At 33.7% G+C, this 25,030-nt stretch overlaps 1 protein-coding gene across 4 annotated transcripts in view; it reads left to right on the top strand.

The window, feature by feature from the left end:
* Window positions 1-25,030, top strand: part of LOC119835237 (ecdysone receptor) — a 119,360-nt gene that overhangs the window by 40,857 nt on the left and 53,473 nt on the right. For all 4 annotated transcript variants that reach the window (XM_038359948.1, XM_038359950.1, XM_038359951.1 and 1 more), the window contains exon 3: window positions 11,482-11,757. In XM_038359948.1, coding sequence (XP_038215876.1) covers window positions 11,535-11,757 — 223 coding nt within the window. In that variant the 5' untranslated portion in view covers window positions 11,482-11,534. The remainder of the gene's footprint in view (window positions 1-11,481; window positions 11,758-25,030) is intronic.

The following is a 25,030-nucleotide window of genomic DNA, read 5'->3' as shown; positions in this document are numbered from 1 at the left end:
GGGCGGGAGAGAGCGTGACCGGGTCGCGGCGCCTCGCCCAAATGACATATCTCAGGACTCCAGTATACGTCCTAACTATTGGATAGCATCAATCTAAAAGAATACCCATACTTGCTTTGGGAGTTCTTATTGAAACTATGAAGTCATATTTCGTCAAGAATTCTGGACGCAGAATACTGAATTTTACCTACATATGGACTCATTTTGTTGTGCGTTCATAGTGACAGCAATGACAGTTTTGAGCTATTCGTCATATGCTAAAACTATTTATGAAATTCTGACTAATATATACAACAATTAAGATTTGACCTTGAATATACAACGGATTTTTGAGACTTGGGAATAATGATTTAGATATTAATGATATACTTAAATCACTTGGATCTTTTTATAAATGCCGTACTAAGATAAATTCATATTATATCAATACATTTCGTACATTTTATATACGCTATGAATTATGGTCATATATCTCCTACAGTATGTAGTATTTCTATATTATATAAGTCTTGAATCTTAATTACTTTGATATTTGTATACTGCTCTTTATATAAAATGAACGACATTAATATGTAAATACATCAGGATAAAATATTTCATATCAGCCGTATTATGTCGCAATTCGATAAGTGTAACATTACATACACTAAGCTGTTGACTTGCTGACCCATATTTCGTGTTAGTACTTGTACAAATATTACTTAATTTGTAGTTTTATTCGAGAAGTCTCAAATATCAGAGTGTGGGTTGGCAATCGTTTTGAAATATCTTCAATTCTGTTGCTGTTTCAAACGACTCTCAGAACTGTAAGTCGTTTTAATGAATGATAAATATTGACTGAATAATTGGAATAACTATTCAAGGCACTATTCTGAATGATACATTCGAATTTTATATTAATAAACAAACATCTGTATACTCTGCCAAATGATTCTGCACAAGGGAACTGTTTTAAATTGTTCTATTTTTGCTTACAACTCTTTTATAGCACCTATTGAACATAATATGGTATAGTTTTCTTAAATGCATTATATATCTATTGTCTATATATAAACCTTCGCTTACATCAGTCAACTGTAGCGCGAAGTGCGTATCGATTGGTTAGAGGATGTAGGTTACAGGCTCCCGGGTCAAAGGTCACGGGTAGGTCACCTCTGCTATCAGGGCATCGGGCCGTCTGCCTCAACTAATAAAACCTTAGGATGCTCCGAATACTTAGTAGTATTGACTGACAGTAAGTCTAGATACAATAAATTCTCGTCCTGCGAATAGAATAAAAGAAACCTTTTTACAATCTTTACTGGGCAGATTATTTACATAATACATTCTGATGCCGTTGCTATTTTCATATCAAAAATATATGTTTCATATTTTTGACTGTACTCATTTTAGATGATATTTGGAATCTATTTTATGTATAAACCCTGGTCATCCCTTGTCAAAACAAACAGGCTTTAATGGATTCTTGAGAAAACTGTCAATTGCATTTAACTCTATCGAATTATTACATGTTTATTAATTTTAAAGATAGTTCCGTAAATGTATCTTCATAACATGGACGATACGGTATACTGGATGGATCTTGACAGACTTTTACACCCTTTATATGTCTCGTGAACGTTCCTATAATATTTATATATAAACAATTTCATACCGTTGTTATGTTTATCCCAAGTGCTTGTTCCTTACAATGTAATTCGCATAAAGTAAAACCGTAAAATACATTGTTACATACCTCTTTACCGGGATTTATTATTTATTTACGTTCAATTCTGCGCTCAGTGACAATAAATTCAAAATTATTTACCTGGTATCGTGTAAATTGTCCAGAGTAGGTGGTGTTTAATGTCAATTTAAAGATCAGTTTATAATGTGGTTATATTAAATGTAGTCTAGGTAGTGGGAGGATAGCGAAGTGTTTACATGTAGGCATTGATTTTTACGAGCAGTCACCTCGAGTATTGTGCAGATAACCATAATTAGGGAGCAGTTTCAACATCATTACATGCAAGTTAACGCAGATGTTTGTCCAACGTAAAACACTGCTTATTACTAAAATTACAAAGCAATAAATCAAGTTGTGAGTACAGTGCATAATTACGGCTTCAGTATTTTGTTCGTTACCCGGTTCCCACTGAGTAATCACTCTCGTGTCTTTAATACATGTGTAGCTACCGTAACATTGAGCGTAATTATAACAACATATGAAACGGTTTTATAGTGACATTCGTTTGATTTACAATGTTTAATATAATGTCTATGTATATTTAGTTTATTTATAAAAGGCACACGACGCAATTGCGAAGAGAGCAATTCTTTAAAAAATAATACGAACATTATAAAAGTGAGTTGAATGCATGTATGTTTAATCACTGAACGGTTTTTGATGATATTAGCAGTATTGTAGCTTATGTATCGAAATACTTGCTTTTGCCCGTGGGTTTGTGGGTGCGTGATCCGCTCGGCGTAGCTAAAATACATTAACCCGTTATGCTTTGCGCAACTCTGTTTCCTAAGGTTGTGAGATTTCAATCAATGGAAGGAATTTATTTTCCATTCCGATCCTACCATTTGCACAGAAGCAATATCGAGGTGTAAACACATAATAAAGCAAAATTTAAATAACGGTCAGCAAATTATAGCTTCCGATACTGCCCAACACGCAACCATATATTACTTTTCAAACCTTCTTCGCTCGAGAAACACGACCAAGGATAAAAGACATTTGCATGCAAATACGATGGAAGAGAAGGAGGGTTATTATACCTTGGTCGTGTTAGCTGAAACAACTCGTGCACTTTCTCACGCTGGCTACGAATGCACAAAGCCAATTTTCCACAAGAGCAAAAATAACACAAATTCAATTAGGGTGAATGTTTCTGTTTTGCAAAATTAGATGCAGGGGGGAAGATTTGTAGGTGTAATATAAATAGCAATGGTGTACGGTGAGCAACAGATGTAGGGAGAAACAGTGTAAAATTTAGACAATAAACAACTTTGATTACGGGGTATAAATTGGGGTGCATAGTAGATACAGCAATATATTTAAATCAAAACACTGTGTTCTTGTGCAACCATTCTAGACTCTAACCCGAATATTTCTTCATTCCTGGATAATTAACTCATACAGATGTTCCAAAAACTGTTCTAAACAATTTGATTACTACGTCCGACTAACCTGCATAGCTACTTTGAGATATCTTGTACTTTTGTAGGCGCAGTCGGGCCGGAATGAGGCCGCCGGATCGATAGCACTAGACGCGAACACCGCTTCGCTACAAGCGGTTTGTTTTGTTGTGACATAACAGTTTATACACCCCCGTAGCATACGACATTGGTGAAAGGGGTGATAATGGGTTCGCTTCAGTTTTTTTGTCATTTTTAGTCAAGTCTATGAAACGGTCGGATTGTATAATAACTTTATTTTCGTGACGAGGGTAAGTCGACTTTTCAAGTTATATTTATTAATATTCGGCACACATACATCCTAAAAAACACTCGCATAGCATGTCGGATTTTACCTTATAAAAATCGAATATTCATTAAATATAATGTACTAAGTATATATACCTATATAACATAGTATAGAGAAAAGGACATCCGTGAAGTTTCATATTTTCTCATGTTCAATGCATTCCTTTTTTATGTAGTCTTATCACTCAATTATTTTTACAAATTTAGACAAAACAAGTCATTAAAAATACTATAACCTCATATAATATTCAAGTAAAATATATAATGTGCAATTAATCACTTGTCCATAAAACATAGGTACATTAGGGTAACTTCATATTTTGTCGTCAGACATACTTAGTGTTTCACCTATGAATATGCCATGCATGCCATGCTGGACATGTCTATGCAATTTCCCTTTTATGGAAGCATTATTCAAACTCACACTTTTTTCATAAAGAATTTTGTCGAATTTGTCACACAAATTTTAATTTTTAACATCGAGTAGACAGAAGTAATACAGATACCGCCTGTTGCGGTATTAATTGAAACAACTAATCTTACTAAACACTGGAATGTAATGAGTATATTTTTGATTTTATTCTTATCCCTTCTTAAGTACTTACATTACTCCTACACAATTTTTAAATCGAACTAAAAAAAATACTATAGGTATATGATTGAAATAGAATCAACAGAAACAAAATATTTTATCGATTGTTTTAAATTTACTACAAGATTTTCCGTTGAAATTCAAATAAAATTCCACTTCCAGCGCCGCATTACGTTTTTTATGCCCTACGATGATACGTTGTAACAATGGGATCCTGTAATCAAAGAAAAGTCATTTCCATCCCTATCTATAGTATAGTTAAATTGAGTGCTTCTTTGTTCTCAAATATTCATTGTTTTATGGCAGTTTTATTTGCGTCCATTGACTATAAAACATCAGAACAATTGTTATATCTTCCGTTATGGGGATTTTGCTATTCGTTTTCTTTGTAAGTGCCATTCGTGTTCTAAGGATAACGTTTCCTATCTTTTAATATTTTACCTATATGCTTATAGCTATATACATAGTATATTCTTGTATTAAATGTAGATATTCAAAATTAATTTAAAAAATGCTAATAAACAAGGGTGGTATGTATATCTCTTTCCACTTTATATTTCCTTATCGACGAATAAAGTATTAAAAGCTCTATAAAATAAAAGAATCAATCTTCTAATCTGTAATCTAATCAATCAAAAAAAGATTTAGTTCATTATTTTACTCGGGTCTTCTCTAAAACGAAGGAGTTTCTCAATTCTCTCTCCTGTTACAGGTTTTTTAAACTTATCAGGGGAGTTCCAAGTATATGTAACCACACACCCAGGCTGTATTTAAATAAATTGTTTAAACAAATGATTTTAGTTTTTTTTTTGGTTTGTTTTATTAACTCGGTATCTCCTTGGGCTTCCAGCCCACTGATGTGATTCTATTTGTGTTTAATAGGAGATTGTCCTATGGTATATTACATGGGAAACCAGAAGCATCGGTGATCTATTCTGTAGAATAGAATTACAACATAATGTTGTTTGTGTTACAAAACAAAACCTTGCACTACTAGATAAAAGAATATAAGTTTAGCTGGTGTCAGCAATTGCACATTTGGATGCAAAATTCAAGTTGAATAGATGGCATCGTGGCGCCGCGTAAAGCACAGAACATTGGTGTGTTCACTGAATACTAAAGGATTCAAGCAAACTAACTAAATCAACCCGGGACAGATAAGAATTTGTTTTTCCGCTACGAATTACATTCAATTTGCATGTACCGTGGATTTATGATTTTATTTCCTGTTCTTGCACGTGCCATCGTCTTGTAAAGCGCGTCGGGTAAACATACTTATAAATTATAATGTCATATACTTATTCAGATGCATGTGGTCATATACATATATATTATATGTATATACAATTTCGATATTATTTAGCATGAAAGGTATGAAGTCACTGACTTGTATATTTACTGATTGTTATATGATTTTATTCATTCAATTTCATATAGGTAGTTTAATCGATTCTTTCCTGCAACGATCCATGTTCAATTAACAATTACTATAGCAACACAAAATAACGATACATCATTCCTGTAACTTACAAGATCGTCGTTTAATTACAAAATGTGACTGTTATTGTTTTCATGAAAAGAACAATAGGTATATGCTAATACAACGTTTTAAATATACGAGAGCTGTGAGCAATTAATAACACTATGCAAGAGCAAATGTAGGCTTCTAATTAGGTGTCGTAAAGAACCTTGTGTAGTAGGTGGTTATTTATAATCACCATAAAAAGTCGCGAGAGACACCATCAAGATATCTGCAGTAATTAGTCTTGAGTGCAATTTTAGAGCTTATGAGTAATGCACTTACTCATCACTTTTATAAGGTTTTAAATAACACGATTATTTATGGCAAGCCTTAGCTAGTACAATTTATGTGCCTTATAAAATTTTAGATCACACATAACAAACAATATAATGGAGATAAGTTTTAAAAAGGTTAAACCATTTAAAACACGTTATAAGGGCAATAATAACATATAATAGTTTAATACATAATCTGGAAACAATGCTCTACACACAAGTAAGGAACAATTTTGACAATGCCTAAATCTAAAGTAAACTTTGAAAAAGCACAAATTAAAATTACGAAATCACAGCCAGTATTAATCTCATAATCCATACTGACATGTTATTATTACTCTCCATTTAAAGCAAGATTTAATTTAGCAATCGTTTTGAAGGTGATGTGTTTAGACTCGATATTATCGTCTCTGATCAGCTTACCGTCTTTATATGAGCATGCTTTCGTAACAAAAGTCGTGACACACGTAACTGGTTTTCATCTTGTGATTGACTATGCCCATGTAGGTACTTCGGCAATTGTTCACTGTTCATTGTGTAATTTGGTTTATGATGGCAGTCTTTTTGCGGTCTTAATAAACGCATATTCTTAGCTGTATTTAGGTTGGTACACTGTCTGGTAATGTCACTTATGTGTGGTTATCAATGTTATAATATTTTTTAATATTAAATATTAAACAAGTTATAGCTGTCAAATGCAATGTAATTTTATTCATATGTACAACCTCTTGGTTTCTTGATCTTTTATTGAATTGTGTTCAATGACAAAAGAAAATATAAAGTTCAATGAAATTGCACACATCCCGCACGTTACGATGTAAGCGTTGAAATTGGAACGTGATTCGCCAGCGCGGATTTCACCAATCTTTTCATCTCCGCTTTTCCGATCGTCTCGAGCACAAGAATAAGACGCAGTAAATACTGACTGTCATCTGGTGGGAATATCCAAGGATTTTACATTCGCAACGAGTCGAGAAATCGCATTATTGAAGCACTCCCCCGAGGATATCAGCACTATATCGGTAGTTATCGACGTCTAGCAAGGATCGCACTAATGCTCTCGTCGCATACGGTCAACAAAGATTTCCTTCTACATTTTTACCATTTTCAAGCATTGGCACGGACGAGGAACTGACTTTATTAAACATAAAATGCTGTTTTAAATTCAAGCACATCACGTTCGTTGTGAAGTAAAGAGATTCTCCTTGGCTTTTAACAAATTAAAACAATCTGAAGTTTGTTGAAAGTTTAAATTAAGTAACATTTAGTTTTAGTAAATCTCGTTCCCAACGGTAATAAAAAGATGTCATTCGAAAGAAAGACATCTCATCCTTGAATTTCTTAACAGCGTTGCATACGAAATGCAGTGTAAAGAAGTTGCGGTGGATGTCATTTAACTTTCTTAATTTATTCAGTAAATTTTCTGCATGTCGAGCTTCTATTGGAGACATCATGTCGGAATCCTTAATTTTAGCTATCACTAAAGATGCTTTAATTAGGAAACTTTATTCGATAAGTTTTCACCGTTATTATAAAAGTAATATACATAAGCTAACTTTACTTTGTTGGCATTATATATTAATATTTCGTGTTGTCTTATTCACACTATTATATAATACTAGCTGCGCCCCGCGGTTACACCCACGTAAGTACGTATCCCGTAGGAATATCGGGATAAAAAGTTGCCTTTATGTTATTCCAGTTGTCCAGCTGTCTACGCACCAAATTTTATTGCAATCGGTTCAGTAGTTCTTGCGTGAAAGAGCAACAAACACACACACATCCTTACAAACTTTCGCATTTATAATATTAGTAGGAAGGATTGTTATTTTATGTTTACACGTTTTTTGTGTCGATTTGCGCTAGATTTTTTAAGATTATACGTTAATGTACATATATGGTTAAGATTTACCGTTGTCATAGATCCCGTGGGAAAGATAACAATTTGCCAAAGGCTATGGGCTATGGCCGGTATGTACTCTGACCACGATCTGGCCTCAATAATGTATGAGGCACCTCTACCACGTCAAACTCTCTAATTACGACAAACAATCGTATAATTCACACCACGCTCGGTTATCGAACTCACCTCCTAGAACTTTATGCCTACAAATCTGTCATAACAAGGTCGTCAGGCCAGTGGTGACGTAATCGTACGCCTGGCGTAGTAACCTCGCAGCTCGCTTATATCATGACTATGTTCCGTTCATGAAGACACATAGAATATTAAATAATAATAAATCATTAAAAACATATACTTTTGCATGTCCTATATATATATTAATGTTATTGACGTGAATGAATTAAACAATAAAACTAGAATGAATATTGAATATATTTGTTTCGTAGTAGTAAATGATATGCGCCACCAATAGCTGAATAGGGCGCAACTGTAGTCCGCGTTGGTATGAACGAAGTAGCGTTAGTCAATTCTATTTCCGCGTCATCAGCTATTCCAAATGTTCAAGAGACTTCGGTGTTGCATATAGAATATAGATTACAGATACAATAGCGTTACATAAAGTGGCGCGCCACGCTGACTACCATAGCGCATAGGTAACTATTGGTGTGGAACGATGCTCGTCCGAATTGGAGAATAGAACATTTTACGGAAAATCATGTGCATTTTACTGATAACATCTTATTCGAGACTGGCCATTTCGAGATATCGCTTGTGGTTTGCATAGAATTTATTTTCAAGGATATTCTGCGATCGCTGAAACGCGTATAAATGAAGTGGATATTGCAAATCGGAAAATACACAGCGAGAAAAGTCTAACAGCAAATGACAATATATGTGTATTTGCATTTATGTTTATTTCGACTGATCTTCTCATAACTTTCTATGTGGTCTTAGCAATATTACATAGATATGTATACATATTACGCAGGTTGTAATAATATGTATATGTATATTTAGTTTGGTAATTATGATACGGCTTACTGGTTATATAAAACAACGAATATCGGATGACTGGCGCTTCTGACTGAGTTAACAATTAGCATAGAATATATCTTTTAACAGATTAAGCAAATGAATCCATTGAACGTGTGTGATACACGGTTTCATTATTAGGGGCGATTTTTCGATCTTTTGTTATTTTACGTTCAAAATTAAAATCACCTGTAAAAAAGCAATTAGAACACATTTTTGGAATGGTTGTACGGTAACAAGAATAATCAAATAAGCATTTAAAAAGCCCTTTTTCCTTCAATTCTTAAGTCTATTTAGTTAAATTGATTGACAATATAACATATTTGTAGGCAAACCTTTAACATTATATGGAAACAATGTTTCGATGGAGTAAGTATATATAATCAAAGCTACAAAACACGGCTTTGTCGTTGGTCCCATGGTCCTGTTACTCCATTTTGTTCATAGTTACCTACACAAGTAATCGTTCTACATTCTTGCTTGCGTTGCTGATATTTTAAGGTCACCATATCCGCTAACAAGCTACTTAACTTTCCGAAATATATCCAATACAAAATGGAGGTAAAAACTGCAATGAAATCTGTAGATGTTTCCTAAACATGCAATTATCATGGCGTCATATGCATTGTTAGAGAAAGCTCGACATTGGTAGCGAAGTGGGTTGGTGCAGGCGGCGCGGGCGCGGGCGCATGTAGGTGAGCGTGTCGAGGTCGTGACGTCACCCGCTTTCTCTGCGCCGTTGTGCAACAGCCGCTGTTGGCGTTCTCACTACGTTCTTGCACTCTGCCCTTACTATGCTTATTCACCTTTTTATTGAGTATTATCTGTGTTGAGTACTTGAGTACACATTCAATGGACTTTCTACAATGTATTTTCATCGTCGACTCGGCATTTAATATTGTTAATGAGAATACATCTTATATAACAGTTTACATAACTTGACATAGCAAGCTTTTTACTATAATATTAAAGTTTGAACGGATCGCCCTCAGCTAACATGTTTAAAAATTGTTGTATATTTAGAAGTTCTTCGGAAATATAAAGAATCTACAATCTACACGTATTTTGCGATAAAATAATTTATGTGTAAAAAGAAAAGAGCTTTCTTAAAATAGCTATAGGGCGTCATAAAATCGCTAGATGAAATATTTTAATATTGTTCCGAGCTGGCGTTGTGAGAACAAAATCGTGTATTGCATATTTATATTTTATGTTTCATCGTAAAATGTTTGAAGTAACCAAGTTTATTGTGCAGCCAATAAAATACAGTAAACAGCGTCTAGGTGTTGCATGTGCAAGTTATGTCGAATAAACTAGAAGTAGTTGTTTAAACCATACATTGTTACGATATTCGTATGATGATAAATGATTTATGTGCCATTTTCAAGGCCATTAAAACTAGTGCATCTAAATTTATATTTATTTTCTTTGTTCATTGATATCAGAGGATATTAAGAATAAACGTTTGTCATATTTTGATTTGTTTAACATAAGATTTTTTATTTATATCGTTAATACTCGATCCAGTAATCGTTAAAGGACTCACAAAATTCCTTGTGGGTTACTTATAAGAGTTATTTTATGCAAATTTTGAAATATCACCTCCCAGAACCAAAGTTTGAGAACATCCGTATATCCGAAATAACAATATTTTTCGATAACATTATACAATCCTAAGTAAATAACTAAAACTTTAAAATTAATTATATCTGTATATTTTTTTTCATGAAGCATTGACACCGAATCTGAAAATGCCTTGAAAAGCAAGGCTATAGCTAAATTTATAGTAATCCTGTTATATTCTATAGCTCTTTAATACTTCACTGTCCAATAAAAAAGTTACGAGCATAGTATAATTCATAGAGTATTAACCTAATCAGTTTTTACACCTCAGTTCTAGTTAATGTGTTGAAATAAACAATGCACTTAATGTTTGCAACCTTGGTTTCTAAACGAATGGAGATTTTAGACTGATTTGTGTTTATCGTACGATCAGTCACACGGACGTCTTAACCTACATAACGATTTAGATTTTTATTTATTTTAGTCAGAATTGTAGTGCTAATATATTTCTCTGGCATTGAATTGTTATTTATTTAGTTTAAGTGAAATTATGAGTATTTTGAACTAGTCTTTTTATACGAAATCTGGTTGAGGTATTTTTATCTTAACCTCTATCGTAACCTTTTAACAAAAGATGTGGGTAGACTAGAACTAGCATCACTGGAACTGTGTTAACCGTTGATGTTTCTAGAAGTATCAAGAGTTAAGAACGTAAAACATGACATTTACATGCATTAACTATCGCAACCTTGGTATAGCTGCGTAGAAAATACACATATCTTCGTAATACTTCATCCACACAACAGCGTCATGGTACAAATTTAAAAAATACATACAATGCGTATTTATACCTAAAAAGTATCTATACCAGAGCTGTTGTACATTGAGTGTCTTAGGGCAGGCTTCGTTATTTCCTGCTAGTCTTAACCTATTATCTATTTTTTTATATGACTGCCATTTTCATAAATTTTTTATCATTTTGACTGAAGATAATGTGAGCTGTGAAACTGGACACATATTTTCCCGTTGTTTCCTGCAATATGATACAATATTTCTCTGTCTTATGTACTATATACTTGAGGATTAATATCAATGATTACAGCCTGGCTATTAATTGCAGACGTGTGGAGCGCGGGCGGCGGGGGCGGTACAGCAGCATGCGGTAGCAGCGGCATGGACCTGAAACACGAGGTGGCGTACCGAGGGCTCCCCAGCCAGGTGAAGGCCGAGCCGGGCGTCAGCCACAACGGGCACCCGGCTAACGGCCACGTGCGCGACTGGATGGCGGGCGGAGGCGGCTCGCCATCCCCGGGCGCGGCGCAACCGCAGCCCAACGGGTACTCCTCGCCGCTCTCCTCCAGCAGCTACGGCCCGTACAGCCCAAATGGGAAAATAGGTATGTAGTATATATTCCTTCTATCTTGATAGTTTTTAGAATAAAGATATCTCTCTGAAAGATATGTAAATTAATAAAGACAATGACTGGGCAGTCTGTAACAAATAATTTACAAGCCAATGTCATAGAATTGTATTTGATTTGTTAAAAAATTATGTTAGTAAAGGAAGTAACAAAGAGAGTTACATGGAATTGCGTAAACGTTATTTAATGAACGTAATCAATTAAATACGTTCACTGCGTCGTATTTAAGTAATTTTGTTTCAATGACCATCAAACGTATTGCCTTTTCAAATTGTATTAGCATCATTAACTCGATTTAATTGTAGTACTCAACTTTAACACTCACAAATTTAAAGTACATATTACTTTTCACCGACTTAAAAAAAGAGGTTAAACATACTACTATATTTATTAGTTGTGTTTGTTAACGATAAATTTTTTATTCGTGAAATGATGTTTATGATTCTATTTTTCAATTGAAAGCTGGTACCTAGTAGACCCATTTAAATTTGGTTTCATTCTGACAATTTGTAGGCAAATTTAAGTTTTTGTTAAAAATCATTATTTGTTGTATGATCATTTCTTATCTTTTCACTTTAAGATTCATCACTGTCACACATATTTCCGAAAGCTTTATAAAACCCATTACGTATAAGCCTCAGAGAGCAATGCAAAACATGTAATTATTAAAAAGTCTGAATCCCGTGGTAAACGCTTCCAAAAACAATATTACGAGAGCGTTAGCAAAACAGAACCACGACCTACTTTCAGATATCATGTCACCATGCGTAATGGCGTAACAGCAGGGGCATTGGATATTACCCACATACTGTAAATCACAATAGTCGATTTACCAAGGACCGCGCCGTGAAGGACTCAGACACCCGGGTGGTTACACGTGCCTGTAATGAGAATAAAGCACTTTTGTTGAAGGATTACTCTTTTAAATTCGATTATTTCTTTATCGGAAAATACAAAGGGTTTATAAGTTTTGAGCCTTTGTGAGCCCAGCTGTATCGGAACTGCTGACATAATGATGTTCCCCTGCTTTTGTTTGAGGGGAATACTTCCGACACTGATGGACTGTTTTCATAGAGTTTCGCCTGCGGCTTTGCCCGCGTAGTCAAATAAATGATAGACAGTCCCGGGGATTTTCCCGCATAGTTTCCATCAGGTTTTTCCCACATAGTCCTATCCTCTTTCTAGGGTTTCAAACTATCTCTGTACCGAATTTTATAAATCGACCTAGAAGTTCCTGAGATTAGCGCAATCAAGCAAACAAACAACTCTTCAGCTTTACATACATATTGATACATATAGATGTAGATGGAGCCAAAGAAATAACACTTTATTTGCCAAGTTATAAAACCCGCGGTCAATGATATCGAAATAATTTAACAACGCGTAATATAGGTATAAATTCGACACGTAACAGACAATTGTTAAAATAATGAAATATAATTACCGAAGTAGCGTATTTACATATTTACACACATTTACACACATGACTTGTCTCGACCTCTTTGACTCTACCGCCACCAAGGTCGAACATAAAATATTTTAGTTATAACATTCGTTATCAGGACAAATTCGAATCTGCATAAAGAAACCGATTACTCAAAGCGAGACGTACATTTCGTATGTTATTCAGAACTGGTTGGTATTTTATCAGTATTCAAAAGGATTTTTCCGTTTTTATCGCTATCATACAATGCTGATAATGAGGGCAATGACCTGGGGATTGCTTTAATGCGTTAATAGATAAAAATTGTTTTATGTTTTGACTCTTCACTTGTTAAAAGGGCGTATTTGGAATATAACATACATCGCATTAAGGTTAAATTGAATTTTTGTTAACCATGGCTTATTCGATTTCTATGGTCGACAAAGGAACTGGTAGGTTACGTGCTATTTCTCGCTGCACTTTTGTGGGGGTGCGGTATCGTCCCCAATTCGTGCCGAAGCGTACTCGACATTCAAAAATTTCAGTGCATATTTTTATTAAAAAATATTTTAATTTTGTATTTAACTCAAATACTAAACGCGTATATGAACGTAAAAAGAACGTATAACTACCATATGCTTGCCTTTATTTATCTCAATGAATATAATATCTTAGAATGGCTGCAAAGTTATTCACGGCGGCGTATATCACGATTCGCCACAATTAATTATACTTGGACAATTTATTTGACAATCTAAGTTCGTTGCCAGCCACGAAATGATTAAGTTCACTTCCCTTATATTAATTTGAAGTGAAACCCGGTCGAGTTTCCGAGAACCAATTAACAAACTTGTCTCACCGAAAAATATTTGCGTCCATGCCGCTAAAAGCATCACGTTGCATGCGCCCCTCATTATTTTCTCGTTAAGATTTATTTCACGGCACTACCGACGGCGATGGCTCTAAGAACCAGATACTATCTAAAACTTCGTATTACCTACCTATAATCATCGAGCAAAAACCTGGGACGGAATATACGCTTGTTAAGACCGTCAAGGCAGAGACTAGCGAGTGATTAATTTTTTTTGTTTACTGATTACGCGGATAAACCTTCGGTAGAAATTAATTTATTGGTTTTATACCGACGCTTGTTGCGTAACAAGGACGGAACGGAAAACATTAACGTTATACAAAGAGTGAGTAAGTTTTTAATGAAAATTCATTTTCGTAATGCGAGCCGATAAGATCTTTGTAATTAATTCAATTACCGAAGAATTATGGGAGCGAATATCACCATTGTATATCTGATGTGGACATCCTTGCCGCATACATATAGCGATGTATATACATATATAAGAATATGAAATCAATTTAAATTGTAGGTATATCATATGGATACTTAAATATTTTTTCAAAGTAATCTGTATGCATTTTTCATCTGTCTATAAAACTTTTTTACGTTTGTTCGCCAACGAACGGGTGGGAAAAATAAATAAACCAAAACGTATCGCTGTATTTCACATGACTTGAGCAATCGGGGTATTTAAAGAATTCTAATTTGATTTTTAAAACCGTCGCAACGAAATGCAGACTGCAGCGTAGGTGGATGCAATGTGCTTATTTATTTTAATAAAATTAACGTTTATATTTGTGTCCGTTCAAATTTAAATATCTATTTCTTTCGTTATTATATTTCAAATATTGAGGTAAATGTTGAGGTTATTTTCTGTGACGAGCTTAGGAATCTCCATAAATAGTATAAAGCTGAGGAGCTTGTTCGTTTGTTTACTGATTGCGCTAATCTCATTAACAACTGCTGGGATTTTAAAAATTATTACAGATATACAGATGGACGTAGTCCCTGTGCACTACAGGCTATACGAGGCTAGTATATATGTACCACGGGCGACCGCGGCGGACCGTTAGTGTAAAAATATCACGTTTCTCTGCTTTCAAAAACGGATATCCACAGAAACGTTTTTCCTGTTCTTTATTAAATATGTTAATAATATTAAACGAATTGTAGAAACTGCCTTAAATATCAATTGCGACAAGTTTATTTATTTTAAAAGTCATTCACAATATAAATACTGAAATTCGCATATTAAAACTGTTACTGATATTGAAATATTATAACGATCGTCGTTGCCCTATTCCTTGCAACGTACCTACACGAAATGTATAACAGTAAATTATGGCATCTATACCCTTGTATTAAGATATATATTGGTCATAACGAAATGGTAACAAAGATTTGCATGAATATAGATGTCGCTGCGATCGTAGATAATATGTTTAAAATGGCTGCGCGAATATACTAGAATAATATTTATTATAACTGGCAGTCTCTATCGCTTTATAACTGTGAGTCCTGGAAACCACAATAACAAGAATATATTTCATGTGAAAGTAATAAACCGATGATACAAGAAAATATGAATTACGATAGAAGGATATTTGAGTCTTTTGAGATTCGATTCAGTGGCTGTTCAATAGAGATGATACCTATTCATTATATCCGAGTACTGCTTTTATAAGTTTTCGTAAAAGGAAAATATATAAAAATAAACATGTTTGTTTTGTGATAAATATAATGCTGGAACAATCGTTACAAACTTTCAAATACGACTACATCTGCGTTTATAAAGTGAATATTTTTATATTTATGATAAATATCTTCAAAAAGAATTGTCAAGCACAGTTATCGTAGACTTTTGAAAATATCTTGTTGGATATAGTATTTTTAAGAATTATATGTAAGATTCTTGAAGGAGTAGCCTTCATTTGAAAACATTATTAACTTATTAATAAACTAGCTTTTCGCCCGCGGCTCCGCCCGCGTAGAATTCGCTTATATCGCGCGACATGGTAAGGAGTATTTTCTTCGCATTTAAAAGTATGGTTTGTTCTTTCCCACGTTTAGTTCCATCTTCATACCAAGTTTCATCAAAATCGGTTTGACAATAACGAACTTTCATACAAACTTTCATCCCCTTTTTCAACTCTTTCTACCCTTTTTTCGCGATAAAAAGTATCCCATGTCCTTTCCCAAGCTCAGTTATATCTTCATACTAAATTTTATCAAAATCGGTTCTGTGGTTTAGGCGTGAAAGCGTAACAGACAAACATACAGACAGACAAGAGTTATTTTCGCATTAATAATATTAGTAGGGATACAAAACAATCAATTTCAATGAGATTCCTAACACTTATTTGAAGATTTCTACTTTCTAACATGCATTTTAATATGAAAGCATTGTTCTTAAGGTTAATGAATTAGTGAAAACATTGAGAAAGCGTGCCATTGCATCGCCGTCTGCCAACTTGGCAATGTCGGTCGTTTCATATAAAATTGCATAATGCAACGGACGAATTTAGCTTTAGTGTGTCAATTGTTTTATATATGAAGTTACAATGTAATTATTTTGTTGGACATTCGCTGTCAGACACGTGTAAGGAAGTAGTAGACATTATAAATGACAGCTGTAACTTCAATAAAATATAATGATTAAATTGAAAAATTATTTAAAAAAACTGAAACGACCATTTAAAATCAACATGGTCCATTCACAATTATATTCTTGTTATCAAGATGCGATTGTTTGGTGGTAAAGTTTTTGAATGATGAACCAAATTTAATTTAGTATAAATTTAAAAGTTCTTTAACCACCGCAATAACGCATTATTCCTAATAAACATAGACTATATTTTATTTATTTGTATCGCATATCAACCCGGTCGGAGCCGGTATTAGCGGCTAGTAATGTACAATGTCTAAATAACAAAAGAAGAGCATACAATTTGCTGTAGATCGAATTTCACTGCAATAAAATGTGAAACGTAAAGTGATGCAAATAAATTACGGTAACATTACGAATGAGCATTATAACATAATTTTCCATATTTTGGCCTTTGTCAAAACTTCGCAACTCTTACCTCTTTCAACAACAGTTCATTAAAACGTTTCATAATCAGTATTGTCTATCGCTGAACCGGGGCCAAGGCCAGCTTTATCGCTGTTTGAACCCGTGTGAACCCGACATGGCGCAATCTGCTCCCATAATGTGTACGCGGCTTAATCTGCTCGTTAGCAATGATTATACCCCTATAGACAAGCTTATTGGCTTTATCTTAGCAATCACTTTAAAGGAGAATCCTATTTCTCTCAATGTAGCTAATTAGAGAAATTCTACTGCTAATTCCTTTTAAATTTACGAAGAGAAATCCCGTTTGCGAGAATTTAACGGCGACACAATTGAGAAAATTAATATTCGAATTGAAATTTCGAATTCGTTGAATATTTTATTCGAAGAATTATTTATTTGCAGCGAATCTGTGTAAATAATATGGCAACTGGCAATACAATAAAATTAGACAATCTGAAGTGAAACAATGAACGGAAGTTCGGTTCAATTTGCGAGGATATAGATGATCGATTATACATGCGATAAGACTGAACGCATGAAAAAATATTCACAAACGCATTAAGTAATAATAAAGCATCATTGTACGTGCAAATTACACATAGTCATGCAACCAGACAAAATTTAATTCATAGGGACAACAATCCCACTATACCCATAATTTATATTTTCTATAGAATTTATATATGGCATATACAACAAAGGTTTTAAAAAGTAGTTATTATTAGACATATAAAAACAATCATTTATGTATAAGAGTTACAAATCATTGCATTGAACTTAGCAGGAATAGCCGGTATTCTTACATGTTCTGTTACAAACTAAGACATCGTGCGTACGAAGTGTTGCTATAACTAAGAGCTTCAATAGATTTCCGATCAATGGCAAATAAAATAAGTGTAAATGTAAATAAATTAGCAACGGAAGTCGCTGATCTCACCCGCGTGGGGGCTGGGCGGAGTCTGCCGCACGCGTTCACAGCGAACCCGAGTGCCGACAAACGGCATTGTCGAGCCGTGCGCTGAATTGATACGGACAAACCGACAAAACGTTATTGACACTACATGTACGTGGGTGCTTAGTGAAGCGCCAATGCTCAGGATATAAAACGATGCTATTAACAAATCAACAGCAACGTTAATTATCTTATTTGATGAACTTTATCGAAAAGTATCACTTTGTGGAATTATAATTATAAGTATTATGGTAAGTCTAGATGTGTATAACATCTAGACTTACCATCGTTAACCATACTCGTTTTATCGTGAATTATAAAAAAAACAAATATTAATAATAATTATAACATATATAAATCAATCCATTATATTTAATCTTGTTAAATCGCTTGTAAACCACAATACTGAGACGACAAAGTCTCTATTTGTTGCAACTCACAAATTTAATGATAATATTTCGATTTCATTGCCGCAAGAAATAACTTTTGTTTAACCCGTGTGAATAATTTACGGAGATTGACTGAATGTAATTGTATTTCATATAGAATCATCCCGAATGGAAATCTTATTGTTCGCAATCATCGGCGCGTGAAATCAGTCGCACTTCATGAATGCATTGATACAATTACAGAGCTTATGGCCTGTTACATTTATGTTGCTTATATTGTAATCGATCATTGTATATTATGCAATTATTCAACCAAGGTGAAATTTCATGCTTCACCAAATTAAAATATAAATAGAATACGACTAAAACAATAAAAACATTCAAACGTATTTCCACGACCGGTTATAACTGAATAAGAGTTGGAGCGAATGATAACATCTCGAATTGGGTGTGCAGTTTATTAAAGTGTCGTTAATTTAAGATTGCAACAAAAATATATTGTACCGATAAATATCAGTGAATCGCTTGATGATCGTGTGAGAAAAGGGGGCAGAATCTGATATTGGAGACGAGAAAGATTTATTTTTAATTGAATAGTTGTAGGAGCTTATAAAATCGTAAGTATATTGAATGCGTAAACGATAGCGTTCAATATTGACCTATGTATGACGTCTACGTGCAACTAGGTCATGAACTAATGGGGTAGGTCGGACGCTTTCTAGAATTGGGACGATTCGGGATAGCGTGTCCTACTTACGTGTCCTGGGTCGACCCGGTTATAAACTCGTTCTTTATCTCGATCTAACAATGGAGGAATTAATAGGCAAGATTAAATAGTTTTACATGGTCGTATTGGGCTTGACCCCGTGTGTTTTGTACTATCTTTGTTTTAAATCTTGTGCCGTTTAGGCGAGGACGAGTTGGTTTATCGTTTTTTCTAATCATATTGATTAAAGTTTAGGTTTAGTACCTAAAGACTTGGAATATGTATGTTTTTATTTAAAAATTTAATTAATTCAAGTGTGGACATTCCAACTGCATAGCAAGGCTTCAATTATCCGTAATACCATGAGATAATTTCTCCAAAAAGATGTAACAATTTACCCTCATTTATATTCTCATCACAGATTGCAGTAATTTTACATTCTGCGATCAATACACGAAAAGATACTTGATTTAGAACTGGTTTATTTTAAGAAAGCGCTTATGCGATTTTGTAACGTTTCGAAATTTTTAAATGTTTATTTCACGTCAGTTACAAAAAATGACAAATGTTTAAGAAATAGCTCTTCGCTCACGAAGCATGCAGTTCGATAAAGATGTTGAAACGTTGTTAAACTGATGTATGTATGAATCTTGAAAATTTGAATTCGAAAACAAATATATTAAAAAAAAAAACATTGTTTTAAATATATTTGATATGAAATCTAAAGAACTATTAAGAGTTTTATGTGTAATTTGTCTTCTTTCGATATATTCCGATGTGTGTATCCGAATTCTGTGAATCACAAGAGATTTGTAAACGATTTTAAGTAGTGATGTTATATATCGTACCTATTATCGATTGCAAAAAATAGTAGTAGTATTGATTTCGCGGGTGAAGTTAGTGTCAACACAGGCTCTCAATTTAAAATTCTTCCATGAAAACAATTATCTTGCCACATTGATAGATAAATCGATTCATTCATCGCATCGAAATCGCGTACAAGTCTATTTCACAATATTTTCACACACATGATTAACAACACGCGTTCCCACACTATCCCATACAGTGAGAGCCGTGAAGCGTCAAACCAATTAATCACTTTTTAGACGTCGATTATCGATAGCATCGACACTTCGCTTTCACTAGTCCAGGGCAAATGCACCGCATAAATAAAGCATGAGGTATCTCATCCGTATTCAAGGGCGCATGGACGCTTGCAGAGCGCCGCTGCGCTCCAGAACATTCAGAGTAATGACGTAACACATCTTGAAATATTAAATTACGTCTCGAAATGAACGAGCCATTTGAAACTCAATAAAAGCAATACTTGTTCACGTTACGTGAAGATTGTTGGTAATCTGAAGGCGAAGCAATGGAACAAAAGTATCATATTGGGGAGTCAAATATATTTAATTTGTATGTGTAATTACATGAGTTGTATTTAAAATATATATGCAATTATCATTCTAAAATATTCAGCTTATCTTCTTACATCTTAAATAACTACTGCTACGAACAAAACATTGTGTTTTTATGTATGGATTATTTTCTGTTTTTCGGTTTCCTTTTATCAAAGTTTGATGGATGTTATTAAAGTAAATAAGAAAGCGATCTCGTCAACATGATATGACGTTCCGCGTCTAAAATAACGCTTAGGTATACAACTACTTAATGAGCTAATAAAATATTTAAAGTAAAATTTAGTTGCAGTAAAGCAGCCCGGTAAGCTGCTTTATAGCTTGAAAAGGCCACGTCTAATGGCGATATTCATCCACTATTTATAACACGATGTCTCCGAGTAAGAGACCTTAAGTCTTGGCAATAGAAATTTAACTATCCGTAAAGCCTGAGCAACGCTAACGATCGCATTTAAAGTGGGGTCATAATTTAAGCAACGCAGCCTTCGCTTGGAAAATGTCGTGAATTGTGATGGATATTAAATTGAGAATTAAATATGTATGTCCCTGCTGAAGTTACGGTTCTAAAAGTCCAGCGAAGATAGGGTGTCCCACTAGCGTATTAAATTATCTACTAAAAGGTTTTCAATCTGTGGATACAAAGTTGTTTTACTCCTCTTCCTTTTTGTTGATAAACACAAGATACACAATGTTGTGAGATACACAAATGTGCAAAACATTAGAGTTGAGTAGATCGCAAACTTTGACTGTCTTCTTACATTTATCATATGTAGAACCTTTTGTATTATTGCTACTAGTTTTTGGTTACGATCCAACAAGGCATGTCTTACTTTTGTTATTGAATAAAATATGAGTTCCTTGTTAAAGACCTACAAAAAGGCATGTTACGGTAAAACCTGACGCTAATAATAATATGACACATAACATTTAAATGTATTGCATTGAAGCATTTCGTAGAACTAGAAGCATAGCAAAAAGTTACATTACACTAAAACTAATGGTTACGCAATTAATCTAGTCGCTTGCTCGAATTAACTGCAAGAGAACACTCGCAAAGGTTAATAACTGTAGTTATTAAGAAACTGGTTTTGGTATTAACTTGATTAATTTACTTGTCATACGGTGACATATGTAAATAATCTTGCCCGCTTTTGTGCTGTGCTCATAAATCGTACCGTTGATGAAACTGCATTGTATAAATGTAAATTTTGTTTGAATAACGACATGACTTTTTTATTTCTATACACATGGTTATTGTTTACTTTTGTCTTGCAATTAAAATTAGCTGATTATAAAGATTATAATGCAATTATACTTACAATTTGTACAACATCAAAGATTTTCTTTTTATTCAAAATCATCTATTTTGATCGACCGAAAATTTAATGTTTATAAAATCATGGATAAATTAATATTAAATACTTAAACCTCACATTTGCAATAAAGTAATTATTAAAATGGTCAGATGCTTTAATAATAACCAATTAAAAAATTTGTCACCCTTAAATGACCTCAATGTTATTGTTTCGAAAGAAACAATTAAACTCATAATTTTTGGCTTTAAAATATCGTCATCACAAAGAGATTCATTCCAGTCCCGTAACAATAATAAGATTTTTCAGTTTTTAATCTGTTGAAAGAAAACTGTAAACAAGTCTTAAAAGAGAAATGAAGTGAAGAATACAACAATGGCCACTGCGGGAGCTATTTTCTAGTATTATTCCGCAAACAGTGTGGCTTCCACCGTACAACTATAATTCCTTTGAAGTACCTTACTTTCTATTTCAACGTTGTTACACTGAAGTTTATTAAAATAATATAACGTATATTTCAATTTGCGTTTGCAAAAGGTTTTGTCTTACAATTTAATTTCCAGTTCTGAAAGGGATTGCAAAATATATAAGAAATTGAAAGAAAACTATGAACATGTTTTGATATCTAGATATTACTGCAGGATGGACAAAAAATATAGTAATGTAGTATCTGGTATATGTAGCAAATATTTCATATGTAACATTTATTTACAGGTAAGTTTCATGCAGTTTACCACGTGGCTTCCTATCATCGATTATAACGTATGGTAAGAGACATTATATTCCAAAAGCGCTTTAATTATTATTTATTCTTAATTTCACATAAACATATTAAGGAAATGCATAATTCTCATTCATCAAACGGCTACTAATTTTTAATAATATTTCTATTAAAATATCGGGAAATATAATAAAACGTAAAGTGTTGAAATCTATGTATTTAATACACTCGTTATTAATATAATCCTTAGTGCTAATACACACACGACGCATCACATCTTTTGAACCTTTGAAATGACTATATAGTGAAGAATAATAATATTAATTTACAGTTAATTGATCTATCATGCATAATAACACTAACAAAGGGTGCAGTATTAGCTCTATGTGCACGTCGCTCCATTGTCGACTGATTGTTAATGTCTTTACATTTCATAATAATACATCAAGGAATTATAATCCAAATTTGGCCATTCTATCCAATCGTGAAGCTCTCTTTCCTTTCTAGGGCATATTTAACGTACTATTACATAATGCGAAATTTGTTTGAAAACATTCACTGTGTATTCTTGTAAGATCTTTATCAAAACAATTAGGAAACGAAAAGCACAATCAGTGAGCGGACTGGAGCTTTTTTTCGTAAGAGTCTTCTTCGTTTTAAAACAAGTTAAAACTTATGCGCATCAGCATAAGAACATGCTAACATGCTTTTGTTTCCAAATAAATACCCCAGTAATTTTATAGAGACAAATTTGTTTGAATAGTAGCAGAAAAATTAACCATAAACTAATTACAATTGAAAAAGTTCTGACTTCTGAGTACAAAGTGTATCAAAAAAAAACTTATTTTCATCAGATTTCAGAACGCGTCCTTAAAGGCTGCGTGAATAAAATACTTATATATGTGCAACTCACCAGCCCGAAATAAATTATTGTACAAGTGGATCGAATTTCATTAGACCAGTTAAAGGACGTAACTTGACGACCAATGAGTAATGGCTTCTGCGCGATGAGATCACTTTCAAATGGTGCTAATTTAAAATAGCCGCTTGCCGACAACCCTGGGAGTCATTACACTTTGGCGTGTAGACTGTTTTCCGCAATAAGTAATCTTTCAATACACACCTAATTGCAGTAGAAAATACTGGCCAAATTTTGTTGGTATGTATATTGTGAATACGGAGGGAATTACACTGAAAACAAACATTGAAACGGCTCTTATAAATTGAATATATCGATAACAGACTACAGACTACAAAATTACGGAGCTGATGAATAAAAAATTAAGCATTTTTATATTATAAACTAATGTACATAGCCAATCAATTGCAAACATAAAAACACGTAAAAATAAACTGTTAGTTATCTATATAACCATCCATAATGAATGAATTATTCAGGCCAAAAATATATTTTTTTTATTTGAAATCGGAGTTTCTGATAAGCACGTTCAAACCAGCAATCTTTTCAACTATAAGTTATCAGTACAGACTATCTGTAACCCGCGGCGTCGCTCGTATGGTACCCGGGTAAAAAGTAGCCTATGTGTTAATTCAGACTATCATCTATCTCTGTACCAAATTTCATACAGATACGATAAGCTGTTAACGCGTGAAAGTTACGCGCATCTACATATATATCCATCTATCCATCCATTCAAACTTTCACGTTTATAATATCAGTAGGACTAGCCCGTTGTTTGTAATATTCAATTGCAAGTAACACGTAATATAACAACTTTCGTAATAATTCATCGATGTGGCACACAGCGCCATCTGTTACGCCATCGCGGAACCCAAAGAGGCAACGACATGCCGACATTGACCGCTAGATGGTGTTACTAGCACACGATATGAATGACGCAGGCGGTAAATGAACGTTCTTGACTGCGGCACTCGAGTTCATACTGACACAACACAACAGTGGAAATCATGCCGTAGTTTCAACTCGTGGCAACGTCACCTTGGTAACATTTTATTTACGCAAAGATCAACAACGGCTTTATCTTTTCTATTTTAATTGACTATAGCCACTTTATATAAATTTTAATTAGTTTCGTAGCATTTACATAATATTTTATATTCAGTTCACGTTAACACAGTGACGCGATTTTTCAGCGTGATTAGGTGAATTTTGTAAATTAAAATTAAGTTGTGAATAAATACATTTCCTTTTTACCATTTTTTCCTCGGCGTGCGTCACATTATTTAATAATCACGATAAGACTCGACAACGTTTTAAATTTAACTCCAAGTCGTGCCAATAGATGGCGTACGCGTTCCTAATTACTTATCATTGACGTATAGTATCATTGATATTAATTATTAGACATCGGATTATATGCACTATCAAAATGCTAAAATATGCATGCAAATATGCACTAAAAAAGGGCGAAATATGCAC

The sequence above is a fragment of the Zerene cesonia genome, chromosome 20 (genome assembly GCF_012273895.1).
Source record: "Zerene cesonia ecotype Mississippi chromosome 20, Zerene_cesonia_1.1, whole genome shotgun sequence".
Taxonomy (NCBI): Eukaryota; Metazoa; Arthropoda; class Insecta; order Lepidoptera; family Pieridae; genus Zerene; species Zerene cesonia.
The sequence above is the reverse complement of the archived record's forward strand: the minus strand, read 5'-3'. Positions and strand labels throughout refer to the sequence as shown.